The 14,816-nt window shown below is 46.9% G+C and overlaps 1 protein-coding gene across 2 annotated transcripts; it reads left to right on the top strand.

Annotated features, from left to right (window-relative positions):
* The first annotated feature begins 3,143 nt into the window (after positions 1-3,143).
* Positions 3,144-14,756, top strand: LOC108151535 (neural/ectodermal development factor IMP-L2). Of its 2 annotated transcripts, none has more exons than XM_017280188.2 (4): positions 3,144-3,479; positions 12,898-13,194; positions 13,264-13,761; positions 13,886-14,756. In XM_017280188.2, the coding sequence occupies exons 1-4, from the start codon at positions 3,474-3,476 to the stop codon at positions 13,898-13,900; spliced, it is 816 nt and encodes a 271-aa protein (XP_017135677.1). In that variant the 5' UTR covers positions 3,144-3,473; the 3' UTR covers positions 13,901-14,756. The 2 variants fall into 2 exon arrangements, with proteins under 2 accessions (XP_017135677.1, XP_017135678.1); XM_017280189.2 differs by lacking the exon at positions 3,144-3,479 and adding an exon at positions 11,016-11,853.
* Positions 14,757-14,816: the final 60 nt, after the last annotated feature.

The following is a 14,816-nucleotide window of genomic DNA, read 5'->3' as shown; positions in this document are numbered from 1 at the left end:
AAAGTCTATACAGAGACTACTTACCTATATGTAATATATAATATATGTGTACACATATATATGATCATATTAAGAGTCAAAAAAGCCTTACCAACATTTCGCGTTGGCTGTAAAACATGTTTAACCTTGAAAGCTGCTGAAAGCTCATTGTCATGCTCTTCATTTGTTTATAACGCAGCTTTTAGTACATGTACATTCGTACTAAATACCCACAAGCTTTAGCATGCGTACAGTAGGCCCCCCAAATAACGATTCGATAGTGTCATAGGCTAAAAAGACAAATGACTTCATGAAAAGTAAATCTCAGTCGATTTTAGCAAACACCAGTATTCTGTGGTATACCTATTGGGGCATGATTCTTAAATGGCTTGAATGTGGAATGAGATTCTCGGAATGGTAATGAGATTGTGGGGGAACTTCCATCTACTTTTACTATTTGCTTTTACTTTGCAGTTTATGTAATCTTTAAAGGAGTTAGCTATTCTCACGTCTACACATTTTCATTATACAGAGGTTGAAACATTTCAAGTATTGACATCCATTGATAGAAGAGAACGCAAATTTTTGTTATTAAGATCTCGTCTATTCTGTTTCTTTCAAGTTTCCCTTCTTTCCCTTTCTACAAATTTGAATGCTAATCCGAAAAAGATTTTCTAGAGCTTGTCACATTGTCAAATGAAAATTATTAAAAATCAAGACATCCATTGAGAGAATGAACATTTGTTTTATACGATTATTCTGTTCCATTCTGATGTTTCCAACATTGCTAAAAATTTGAGGGCTAATCTGTCAAAGTGTGGTTCACAGAGAAATAGCGCCCCCTAAAGCAGGCAACAATCGTTACATCTATATCCCTTTCAACTATAAAATGATGTAAAGCATGAACTATAATAATCATACTGAATTCTAGCCATTTGAGGATTCCCATTTTGGGGATATTCCATAATTGTCACTAATTGTGTATTAATGTAGTTCCATTTTGTATGAAATGTTTTCAGGGATTTTCCATAGACCCGCAGACCCATAGAGCCACACACATGCAAGCACATACGTACATGCATGCATCAGGTTTTGTATATATACATATATTATATCACATGATTAAATGAATAGAGTTGCCAATAAATGCGCAATGGGACGACTACGACAACTGTGACAGCCCAATGTTTAATTACGCCATGCTGCTGACTGATTGCAGATGAATGATGGCCCAAGGAGGGGTTGAGCTGCCCAGGAACCAGGACGAGCATCTATAGAGCGCCCGCCGTGGTCGTGGTCGCAGTCGTGGGTAGTTGAGTGGTTGGGTGGTTGGCTATTTGGCTGGTTGGCATCAATTGGAGACAAGCTGGCAATTCAAATGAAGCCCTATTGACGGATGGCCAAATTGGTTGCGCGACTGCGTGGGCGACTCCGTGGGACAATGATACAGTGTATACAGTCAGCATACACAATATACATATACATAACTACATATATATATAGAATATGTCAGAGTGGGTGTATGGTGGAGGGGTTGGGTTGAGCTGTGGGTGGGCTCGTAATTTTAAATAGGGAATTACTGAATGGCTGTTGCCAGGGGCAGCGGTTTGACCAAACTGATGGCCCTGATGGGTGGCTGCTGGTAGCAAGGTCTCCCCAACCACAGACGCTAATCAATGAGCGGCTCTCATCATTACGAGTATCATCATCATTATCATCAAGATGGAGCTGATAAAGGTACTGGTCATTTTGCCGGACTGCTACCTTCTGCCTTTCAATTCGAAGCTGTTCGAAAAGTGTCTACTTCATTTGAATATAACGGTGTCGAGCCACTCGCACCACTCGATGTAAGCACACGACACGCCCCGTCTCCATCCTAGACTCCGAAGTGCATTTCAATTGACGCCACACAAAAATCAATTGAGTTGTGTTTGCCCATGCCCGTCATCCAGCTGCTTCTGGGAAATCAGAGGCTTTTGATTCTGATTCTGATTCTGGTGCAGCAGCAGCAGCAGCTTCAGTAGTGTCTGCCTGTCGGAATCTTTGTGCAATTGGTCCCGGTCTCTGGAATGCAAATACTGCCAGAGATGCTGGGGAGCAATTGGGTTTGATGGAGCGCACACTGGTGGTGGAATGGTGGCAACAGGTCTACCAGAGCCACAGCCACAGCCACAGCCAGTGGAACAATGACGTCTGGGAGCCACCATTGTCTACTGATTGGGCTACTGAATTCTGTGGGCAGGCAGATGAAACTAAATCGCGTTGACTCAAATCCCACCTGAAACCCGAACAAATCCGGAATTATCAACATCTGGTCGGCGATAAGAGAGGTTAAGTGTCGGGCACCAGGGCAAATCTCATGTAATCTAATTGAACTCGGAGTATGATTCAATTGCTCCTTTCTGATGGATAGACGGGCGGGAACGGGAACTGGAACTGGAACGGGAGCGGGAACGGGAACTGTCTTAACTCCTTTGACCAGCCACCGCTCCAGAGCTCTGCCATATGGAAATCGATCGACTCTATCGCCAAGATACTCGTGTCTATCTGCATCGTACTGTATTTTCTAAAAACTGTACTGGCGAATATGTATCTGGAGCACGCATTTCATTTCCATTTCCATTTCAATTTCAATTTCGATTCCCATTCTCATTCCGGTCCAAGCCGATCCGTTCCAATCCTATGGACACTACATGTCTTTTGCGAATATTAATGAGAAAAATGTGATATAAAATAATAAATTTGCATGAATTATTCGCGTGTTCTCGCATTTGAATCAATCAATCAAAGGAGAGCAACAAGTAAAGCTCCACAGCCACAGCCAGCCCCAACACCCTCGCAGGGCTCCCGACACACACCGCAAAGGCAAGACGATGTCAAGACGAAGCCAAGACGAGCCCGAAGCAGCGCAACGAACACCAATACCAGTAAAGGCACGAGGGGATGGATGGCATCCCAATCCCCTCAACTGACGGACACCAATACTGTTATTAAGCCCCCAGTGTGGAGTCCAATTTGTCGAGGCTCGGCCGTCCACGTCCGTCCGTTCGTCGTTCCGCCGGTCCGTTCCTCCGAGCAGCAGCAGCCCACTTGTTGATTTCGGGCATGCCCGATACCCGATATAAAAGCATGGACGCTCAACCTTTCGCCACACAGTCCATCATTCGCCACATCCCGAGCAGAACACAGCTCTCTCAGCCGAGAACCCAGAAGCGAACCGAAATCGAGACCCAGCCGCAGCCGCAGCGTCAGAGAAGAGCAGGCCCAAAGAGAAGAGTGCCCCAATAGAACATAACTGTAACTGCTTGTGGCGGTGCGCTCTATTCGGAAACGGCGAACAGGAAACCGAATCCGACTCCGAAATCGAAATCTGCAATAAATTCGAATCTCCATCGAAAGTTCTAGAACTCTAGTGCGAAAAAAAAACTGAAAGTGAAAACGGAAACTCTGTGAAAGTCTTCAAAGTGAAAGCTAGCGGAAAATCGAACCGGATAATGCAGGTATGTATAGCGATAAAAGTGAAGTTAATCGAAACAAATGTCCGCCAAGGAGCTAGTTTATAGATTAATCTGTCTGTTGAAGATACTCCACGATTAGTCCGAATCATCTTAAAGTGCATTTCGCCAAAGGATAAAAATTTGTTACTTTGGGCTTAAAGCCCCCGAGTCTCCAGTATTTTTTTTTTTTTTTGAGAGTTAATAAAATTGTGGTTAAGATTTCCTCCACATATCGTCCCAATTGGGAAAAGAGCAGTCGTTTTAAGTGTAGTTCCCCTACTAGTCTAATCTTAAAAGGAAAAATCCCTTACCCTGTCTGAATCACCGGACATTTTGTTTACGAATCTCAAATACTTGAAGATTCAAAGCCATTATCTGTTAATTTGTTTGAATTTCTGATCTCGTGCCTTCAATTCCGTAGCTCTTGTGATAAAGAAAGTGCTAAACAAAATTTTAAAAAATTGTTAAATTGCGTTATCTTATGTGACGTGGGGGCGACTGGAAAAAAGACCTGGACACACGTCTAGACGGAAGTTAATTGAGCCTCTCCATTCCTATGGCAATTGCAATTGGTAGTTCTGTGGTTCTTCAGTTTCAGTTGTGCGAGGCAGTCATTCTCGTCATAATCTAAATAATCATACAATACTCGAAATACGAGCAGAGCTCAGCGAAATTATTTTCGCACTGGGCAACAGATTCTCCAGGCAACAGATAGATTCTTTTTAATAGGCAAAGGCCAGAAATTGGTCATGGCAGAGATTGTAGGGTTCCCGGCGACGCCAATAGGTCTGCTCTCCCGCGCTGGAATGTGATGGAGATCAGAAATGGCATCAGTATCGGGACTTGGATTCAGATCGTATGTTGTTTTTCTGTGGGGAACGGACAATAATATCAAGTGTACGGGCACTTGCGATGGTGCCTCAGGAATATTGCTTTCATCCGCTGAAAACCAAGAGTAAACAAAGTCCTCGACGATGGAGGCGCGATCGTGGGAAGAAGCGTAAAGAATGATCAAAACAAATCTCAATCAAAATATTATGAATCCCTTGGCTTCATTTCCCCCAAAATCCGATGCAAAGCCAGAATTAGCGGCTGAAAACTTACTGAACCACAGCGGTTCGATCTAGTTTCAGTTAGTGATACCAAGTCCGGATCTTGGTGTTGCAGTGCAGCCATTTGCCATTTGCTGACTCAGTGGAATATGTAGTTGGTGTCAAGTCAGCTTCGACTAGGGGGCTACGTGAGCTTAAAGGCAGCTCCAGTCGCAGACCAGGCCGAGAATTGGTTACATGTCGAGCCGCGCCTGAGCGCCGAGACGTTGCGTTGGTCACGCACTCCTCTGTACCGATCTGCTCCTCTCCACCCGCTCTCCCGCTCTCCTGCTATTCTCCGACTCTGAATCGGAGTCATCGATGCAAACCGAATCGAAATCAATTCAAAAGCAATTAATAATCAGATCACTTTTGTAATAAATCGCAATTTGTTTAATGGAAGAAAAAAACCTAAGCAAAAACCAGAAAGTAAGGCTAGCACCAGAGGCCGCAGCTTCTGATACCCTATGTTTCTATGGAAGCTATGTGATATGTTCATTCGATTCGAACACAATTTGTTAATGCTACGCAGAAGTCCCGTGGCACTTAAATTTATTGAGTTTGGTTAAATTCTCTTTAAAACTCGAACAGATTCGTACACTTATGCTAACGCGTGGCAAATGTCTCCCCTGCACAAGAATACCCACTGCAGGGTATTCAAATCGAAGGCGACTTTTCGCAATGAAATTAGTAAAGCGCTGCCAGATCGCCGGCTGGTCGGGTGAGGGTCGGTCGGATGGACAGGGGCGCGGGTTCATATGCGTCACTGGCTATTCAGAGAGGGCCCGGCGTGGGGGGACGACAGCAATCACAGTTTTTTTTGCAATTTCATTTTGCATTCGCCGCATTTGCATGCGATCGCATCGCTCAGAGAGTGGGAGCGAGAGAGGGAGAGAGCGAGCCGAAAGAAAGAGCATAACGCAGCGAAGCTTTGCTCTTCTGGCGCTGCGAAACATGTATATGTATGTATTTATACATGCGCGAGTGTATGTGAGTAAAGCGTCGCTGCCGACGCGGCGAGTAGCACGATGCGGAGAGACGAGCCCCCAACGCTTCGGGTATCACTTGATGCTGTGTTTATCCATTCCGCGTGACGTCGATTGCTCCCCTACTCTAACACATACGCAAGCTTAATTATGTGCTACATACTTCTTTTATATTAATGTACATGTACACACATATGTATGTATGTAAAGACAATTAGTAGGATTCTTTAATTGACGGCCCTGTCCTCGTTGTGTTGTTCTCTTCCTCCTCCATACCACTCTACCTCTCTCTGTCTTTCTATTTGCGTATGTGTGTGGGCAACGAGCCCCCTTTTCTACATGCTATTGCGTTCATAATTGTTTTTCAAGCTCCATTGAACTTGGGGCGTGGACGGTGATGATGATACTGATGCTGATGATGGCGATGATTATAACGTTCAAGTCGAAAACATCTCCGCATACGTCATCAGACGTCATATTAATGCTCTGCCGAAATAAGAGGGGGCTGGTCCTATTAAATGGTAGTTGTACTTTCTTATAAAGATGGCACTCCTTTCACGGTCATTTAGGAGCTATACGGACATTCAATATTAGAAAATATGAATATTTATTATGATTATTACATGAAAAATATTATTTTTATTCATTTATTTTGGGTACTCAGCGCCGAGTAGGATAGGTCAAAATCAAGGGTATTGCCGGCTTCGGATTGCCCATAGCTAACATTTTTTTCTGTTATTGTTTTCTTTTGCCAAATCATTATAATGAAGTGATTTCAATTAAATGGGAACATCAGAGAGATAAGAAGCCGCTAAAGGGGTAGGAAGAGGAAAGAGTGGCGGGATCAGAATAGTTCACAAAGGGCACGTTTCGAATTTGTTACGAGTGTAATTTCAAATAGTACTTCTATCATCTGGAACTGGCTTTGGTGCAAATGCGAATGAGGTTCGCTATAAAAACCTATTGTTTACTTTTCCAATTTACAAGCCTCTTGTAGGACTGGCACAACCTCATTTAGTTTTTGGAATATTTGAATTTTACGATTTCCATATGACTCATCGGCACTCTCACACTCGAACATGGCCATGTACATACATATATGTACATACATACATACATATGTACATATGTATGGAGGTAGGTACGAAGAGGCTCAGGGTTATGCTCTCCGGCTTGGGTTCACCTCTGCCCGCTCAACTTTTTGGTGCAGCGAAGAGCGCACCCATGGCGGAGGCAGCGGCAGAGGCAGAGGGAGAGCGGATTAAATGGCTGATGCAATCGTGAAGCAAATTGGGCGAGAGTCGGATCGAAGTCGGAGTCAAAAGACAGAGTCAAAGTCGTCGCCATCGCTCCGGTGGTGGTCGATTGGGTGCTCGGCAGGTCGCTTGCTCGACTTGTTGCACAACAAACAGAAGGTAACCGGAGACCGCAACCCCGCCGCACACGTTCAAATTAAGCCGACTGAAGAATGCCAGAGAATCAGATTACGATTCACACACACACACACACACACATAGAGAGGGAGAGAGAGAGAGCGGGAAATGCAGTGAGTAGGGGAGGCGAATGCACTTTACATACATACATACATAAATAATGATCGAACGGCAGGTTAATTGATAAATTACTATACACATTGTGCATCGCACTCGCACTCTGATAGAGGAAGTTCCATACACCATACACCATACACCATATCCATTCCGATTTCCATTATACTTCCAATTCCACTTCCAATTCCAATTCCGATACGCCTCCTTGCTGTAATGACAATGTTAGTGTTAATGTACATGTTAAATGTTAATGCCACCAGCTGTCCGTCATCATCTGTCAGCCCGAGAGCTAAACAATTAGTGATAATTGCATTTCATTGGGACTACTCTACTCGTAAAATTTTCCACTTTTAAGAGAGTGGAAACGTGATATGTGGTTTCAAAAATTTTCCATTCCATTTGCTGTTATGCTACGCACATTACATCTACTCGTACGCACTACGCACTGCGCACACGCTGGCGCACAGAAGATAGATGCGTGATCTCGTTGCGATGTAGAACAGCGACGCGACTGATAGTCGAACGGCCAGAGATGGGAGGGATCGGAAAGAAATTGTGCTATCAAAAGCTGGGGACCCGATACTCCTTATACTTTAGTTCAAGTTCAGGCCGAAGAATTGCACCCTGGGGGGACCAGAAACTTTTAGAAGGGAATTTCCGGCACTTTCTCGAGCAGTACTGGACATTGGAGGAGACTTGGAAGAGAACATGGAAGACTTGCACAATTCTATTGTATTCTTGGCCGGTGTACAGAAGCTATTAAATGGGAATTTCCGCCACTTTTCAATGGAATCGGCTGGCAAATTCTGATCTACAACAGCAATACAATTTGTAAGGCACAGTCATGTGTCGCTCTGTAGGGTTTTCCAATTCTCTGAACTGACCTTTCATCGGCTCAAGGCGACACGAGCTCTCTGCCATCCATTCCCCCCACTCTTATTTCCGCTGCTGCGCATGTGCGTGTGTGGCACCGGCACCGACCGATACCCAGCCGATACCAGGCCGATGGTAGGATGGTAGGAGACCAAGTCGAGGCCTCCTCACTGTTGCTAGGCGGCTGCACATACGCACAGACACACTCGCAGTCATAGCAGTCGTATCAATGACAGCAGGCAAAAAGCAAAAAAAAAAAAACACCATGAAAACGGCACAGAATTTGTGGCATGAACATGAATTTTCTCACGTCGTCACCAGCGGCGTTCCAGTGGCTGCTCCGCTGATCGGCTGCTCGTTCCAACCCACACACCAGTGCAACCTGCAGTCCAACAAATGTTTCCGACTGCCGACAGTTGCCTGTGTTCACGTGTATCTGTGTACGAGTATACGAGTGTACGAGTCTATCTGTGTGGCTGTATCTCGGGCTGAGTGTGACGACTGGTCTTGGTCTCCGTTGCATGCTGCACTATCTTTTCCCCGAACTCTCCATCTGTCTCTCTGACTGTCCGTCTGTCCGTCTGTGCGTCTGGATCTTGGTCTCACTTTGAATGAGCCGTCCTCTAGTCCCGCTTAAGTCTCTACTCCTCCTCCTCACCGTGCTGGTGTCGTGTGGTTCCGGTGATGCTGTGGCACTGTTGGCTCTGGAGGTGTTGCTATCGCCTGTCACGACGTTAATTAGCAGAAAAGTGCAAACGATGCGGCGCTGTTGCTCCACGAGTGGTGGTGGTGGTGCCTCTGGGGAAGAGATCTACCCATTATCCATTAGCGGAAGCGAGCCAATTTGGCTCACCCATGCACCAAATGCACACATGCACAAATGCACGAAGTATCTTGGGGAACGTCCACTGTCATGATGCAATAATTTGTGCCATCAAGCCACCGAACAATACGATCATACGATATCTTCGGCGAGTGCCAGGCCTCGACCTCTCTTCTCTCTGTGGGAGAAAACCAGCACGCATGCGGGCTTGATGGTTTCTAGGAAATGGAACCTATAAATCTACGTTTCGAATGAAAGAGGAGAGGCTGTGGCAAGGCGAGAAGGCGGCAAGGCGGCAACCTAATTGACAAGACGAGCGATGACAATAATGGCCGATCCACCTGAGTGGTCTGTGACGTCGGATGCCCATGAATATGTATGCCACGAACCGATCCACGATCCGAGAGATGATCTCATTTTGGTGAGGGGATGGAAATGTACAGTTCTGTTCGGGTTCAAAGATTGCATCCGTGTCGCCTTTATAGGAAATACAGCCTAGCCTGGAAATAAAGCTAGGAAATGCAACGCAACCAACCCCTATCCTGAAACAGAAGAAAGCAGTGCAATATTTTTGCTCTGTTGCGTCGTGCTCCCGCTACCCTCCCATTTCCCAGGGGGTGTGGGGCGATCATCAGCAATACATCCCCATAGAGGCATCCATCGCCATCGAAAGGCCATTTCAATTCAGTGCCCCTTACGTCAGCGTTACGATATATCGCTGGCAACGCTTTGAGGTGTGCCGGCAGATAGCCAGAGCCCGGAGCGGAGACGGAGGCAGTGCCAGTGGTAGAGGCAGAGGCAGAGGCAGAGGCACGAGACACAATTTCAAGCACCTGCAAGATTTTTCTCTCAATTGAATTTCGCTTTGTGCCGAACCGCCACCGCGGCCAATTGACCGGAAAGAGGGGTGCCGGTGGGGCGGGGCGGAGGTGATTTTGTGGTCGGACGATTTGTGTAACGTGCAATAAATAAATTACCCATAGAATTGAATCTAGTTGCAGTCGTTGTCGATGTCGATGTGGCCCGTCGATAAAGCGAAGAAAGAAAACTAGTCGAGAACCCGTCCCGTGCCGTCCTATCCCGCCACTCCACGCCGCTCCACTTCCCTCCATTTCACACCACTCCACTCCACACCACAGCAACCGCAGTGGGGGCTGGGGCTGCCGCCCGGCAACAGTCGCCGGTTCGGACCGGACCGGCTCCACGCCACACGGGCACAGCGGAAAGCGAACACGCGATGTGGCTGCCAGTCTGTCTGCCATTTTGGCTGCACCTCCCGGCGGTGCCGGCGGCAGCGGCGGCACCTCCATTACAATCTCAGTCAACGACTAGTTTTATGCCTCTGCCTGTGCCTCGGCCTCTCCTCCGCCTCCTCACAAACAGCACACACAAAGATACAGATACAGATACAGATACAGATACAGATATACGACTGCCGGGCAGTCGGCATTGCTACACTGTGTGGTATCTGCCCCTCCGCCTTTCTGCGCGATCTCTCTCCCGTTCAGCCCCCATCCCATTCGACCAAGCGACGATCGTCGCAGACAAACTGGCACTCACTCTTGATTGCAATGAAACGATCGGCTAGAGGGACAGAGGGAAGCGGACAGACTCGGTCTCGGCTAATGGAACCTTGCATGATGATCGGTCGAATCTTGCCCCCAACCGCAGTCCCATTCCCAGACACGAAGGAGGAGAAGTGGTCTACACTGCCATCGCCAACTGTCTGTCAATTGGCTGAAAGCCAGGTCCCAAGATAAGGGAATGGGTCCGAAAGGGTTTGGGGGAATCCTGCCATGCAACAATTAAATCGAGACGAATTTATGAAATCAAATCCCATCGCACATACATATATGTAAGATCATATTTATTGGTCCCAAGTCCCAAGAAGGAGGATAACTAGCAGCGAAGCCGCAGTGTGTCCGTTTTGTTCCGGACTGTCCCGCTCCCGCTCCCGCAACACCGCTCCGGCGGCGGCCACACAAAGAATTACATATGAATTCAGATTCTGGTCGACGAGGCGGCTTGTCACACGAGACAGTCACAGAGAGAGAGAGAGGGAGAGAGAGAGAGGGAGAGAGAGAGAGAGAGTCAGAGAGCAGCAGCGGCGACGACGGCGGTGCCTCTGCTTCTGTGTGTATCTGTGCGTTTGTGTGTGTTTCCGTCGGATGCTCTCCGCTCCGGCTGGGCACACGAGTATAAATAAAAGAGCCCGAGTCTGTGACGGCCAGTTCATTTACAGTTTTTCGCTGTTGAACAACAAACTTAGTGTCAGTGCCAGCGCCTCGCTTCCAAGCCAATATTCAAACCAATCCAATCACAAACCGATACGATCCGAAACCGATCCGATCCTCGCTCTTTTCGTGAATTGCCACCGTCGGACAGACCGAAGCCTCCATTGACTTGACACACCTTGACTTGTGAATTGTAATGTCGATGAACCGTGCGTATTCAAACGAGTGCCGCGCCAACCAAACCACCTCAACAGCACTGTCACTGCCACTGCAATTGAAGAAGTCCATACCTACATCTATATCAATAGATATATAGATCCACTGATCGATTCCGCTGATTCCGCTGATTCCGATCGAATGTGCCAAAGCCGTCAGCTCGACATTCGCTACGCCGAATATCACTGAAAGCCAGCCACCAAGCCGCTGCTTCCTCTCCAGCCCCTCCCCAAACGTGTCTGTGTGTGTCCTTCGTCTCCAGCCAGACCACAAGCCGATCTGCATCCGAATCTGCAGCGTGTGCGATAAGCTCCAGTCAAGATTCCGCCCACACTGAGCTGCGCGACCGCCAAGACGGCATCCATCGCCGGACCTATGTCAGTGCAAAGCCAACTGCTGCTGAACTTCAACCAGAAAACCCAAACGAGGAACCACAACAATATAGAGCTGATAAATTCGTTCATAACATAACGACGAGCGGATCTCTTCTGACTGCCGAAAGAGACCCAACGCAATCGCGACCGCCTGTTCTTATATATTAAACGTTAGGGAGAAATTTGCAAACATTTTTTACCGGAAGAGAAAAAAGAAATCAAATCAAAAGGTGAGCCATACTTCTCCTACTGTACGATAGAGAATATACTATACTATATGTATCTAGTCTCGATAAAGTGGTGCTGCCACGTCAATCGGGTGCTTTGGATGAGTAATCGTCAAGCCAACAATAGACGGTGTTCAGACCCACAAATCCGCAATCCACGATCCCTATCTATGAAATTTCCCCACGGATTGCGTGGTTTCTATTTCCAATTCGAATTTAAAGAGAATCAAATCGAGTCGCCCCCGGTCCCGAGTGTTGGAAAAAGTTCCCCATCGAAGGGCAAATTGAGTCGAAAAAAAATGTCTGATGCAACATTCGCCAACGATTCGCGAGACTTGATCGGGGTATTATACATACACACATAATACCCTCGAATACCTGATTGAATAATTCATCGGTCACGCAGTAGTCCAGACCCGTCTAGACGCCACTGGCCCTTGATCCCAGGCGTGGGTGGGTCGTGTAGTGTATGCTGTGACAACAGTGTAGTGTTGTCAGTTGTTTCTCAGATCCACAGACGTCACAGAAGTGTCATTCCAAATTTCGATTTCAACTTATCATCCTCACTCGGCCCACGCGAACCGCCGAGACACTGTGAAGAACTAGATTCTCATTCAATTTTCGGGTGTCAGCAGAGCCGCGTGGCATTGTGAAATTCGGATTGTGGATTTCGGATTTCAGTTTGGGGGTGAGTTCTGAAAGGATTTCTGGGTAGATCTCTGGACATTTTGCAATGTTCTAGAGAGCTCTGCCCCTAGATAGACGCTGCCACTCGAAAAGGCCTTGCGCTCTTATCGGGGACGCTAAGACCTCCCCTGGTTGACGAGTATGTATAATTGCTAGCGATAACCGGGAGGAGGAGCATGACTGGCCGATCGCCAAGTGACTATCAAGTCGTTGTTGAGTTTATTAACCTATATTATAGTCGGAGTCGGTCGGATGATGATGATTGCGATGTGATGTGATGAGATTGAGATGTCTTTGCAGTGGAATTTGATACTGGCTTTGAACTTTGCACTCATTTCCGATTGGTTCGTTCTCTTACAGAAAATGAATTTAAGTTTGTGCGCCTTAGCGCTGCTGCTGTTCGGCAGCCTCTCGAGCGTCCACAGCCGTGCCGTGGACATTGTAGACGATAGCAACGATGTCGACAACTCCATCGAGGCGGAGCCGGAGGAGAAGCCCCGAGGACGCCCCTTCGAGGCCGACTGGCTCAAGTTCACCAAATCGCCGCCCGCCAAGCTGCAGCAGGCAGCCGGCGCCACCCTGGAGATTGTCTGTGAGATGATGGGCTCCCAAGTGCCCAGCATCCAGTGGGTGGTCGGCCACATGCCGCTCTCTGAGGTAAGTCCAGTACACTAGAGGGAGCTCCTCTTGAGCAGCAGCATGCTGATCGCGCCCCTTTATCTTCAGATTGAGAACCTCGAGTCGAATGTGGTGTCCGAGGATGCGGCCAGTGCCATTGTCCGCGTGCGATCGGTACACATCATCGATCACATGCTGAGCGAACCCCGCACCTACACCTGCGTGGGACGCACTGGCTCCAAGACCATCTACGCCAGCACCGTGGTCCACCCAGTGCGCTCCGATCTGGTTGATATGCGCATGGTGCGCGAGAAGCAGTATCCGGGCCCCCAGAAGCCGCGCATCATCTACACCGAGAAGACCCATCTGGATCTGATTGGCTCCAGTGTGATGCTGCCCTGCAAGGTGCACGCACGGCCCCGTGCCGAAGTCACTTGGTTGAACAACGAGAACAAGGAGGTTGTCCAGAGCCATCGCTACAAGGTGCTGCCCACGGGCGATCTGCTCATCTCGGAGATCAAGTGGGAGGATATGGGCAACTACAAGTGCATTGCCCGCAACTCTGCTGGCCGCGACTCAGCCGACACCTTTGTTTATCCTGTACTTGTAAGTATCCTCTTCACTACTATTCTCTATCTGTCTACTCGAACATCCTGTAGGATGTAGGAATTATGCTAGAGTGAAAGCATTTCACTAACAAACCCTATCCGTTTGCTTGTTCTATTTGCAGAAGGAGCAAGACTAAAGATCCCACCAAAACTACACAAATCAAAGGGCTATTGGATTGACAGCGACAGAGAATTCATCTAGTTAGTTAGATAGATCAAATGCCTTCGAAGATGCGAGAAAACAAAACCGGAATGTGCTAAGAAAAATCACAAAAAAACACCCAAAAAAACAAAAGAAAAGAAAAATAATTATTTCGAAATGAAAGAAAGTAAGGTCATACGTTGTACAATGTAGGTTAAGAGCCAGTTTAGATTGTAACCCAGGTAATCTGTAATCCATATCTAATGCCGGCTTAGACTCTAAAATTTCCTATCGACTTAAACGCATCGAATAGCTATTACATCGAATCTTATCCACCATATGTACGCGTATATGGTTTCCTTCAATTTTAGTTTTAGTCATCAGGCTTGTAATCAAATCACACGTCTTGTTCTGTAAGCGCAGCAATGATGGTTCCTAACGATTCAGGCGAGCTCTAGTTAACCTTAAGCTCCAACGTAAGAGTAATTGGCCGTTTACTTAATGAGGGTGCCCCCAGCACCCAGCAGGTGCACCCCCAGCACCACCCAACCCCAACAATCAGTCACCCAATTCGTATTTATGTGCACCGCAATCATTTTTTACAACTAATTTATTGATCGACAAAATTCATCCAGCAATTCATCGCAATCCATACAGAATCACCGCACGGAATAGTATTTCACGGAACGAATCAGCAGTTTCATAGGCTACCACCACATCCAGAACCCAACTAAAAATACGATAAATACATGTTTTATTATTATTTTGTAAGCTAAGTGAACTGAAATATGGTTTTCTCTTAATTTGTTTAGTCTGTTTTTTTTTTTTTAATAAATAGAAAAAGAAAAGCGAAGCGATCAGAGTGTGTGTGTAATACTGGGGGGGATTGGTCAAACAAAACTCGGCCTCGC

Source organism: Drosophila miranda, chromosome XR, assembly GCF_003369915.1.
Source record: "Drosophila miranda strain MSH22 chromosome XR, D.miranda_PacBio2.1, whole genome shotgun sequence".
NCBI lineage: Eukaryota > Metazoa > Arthropoda > Insecta > Diptera > Drosophilidae > Drosophila > Drosophila miranda.
This window is presented reverse-complemented; position numbering and strand designations above follow the sequence as displayed.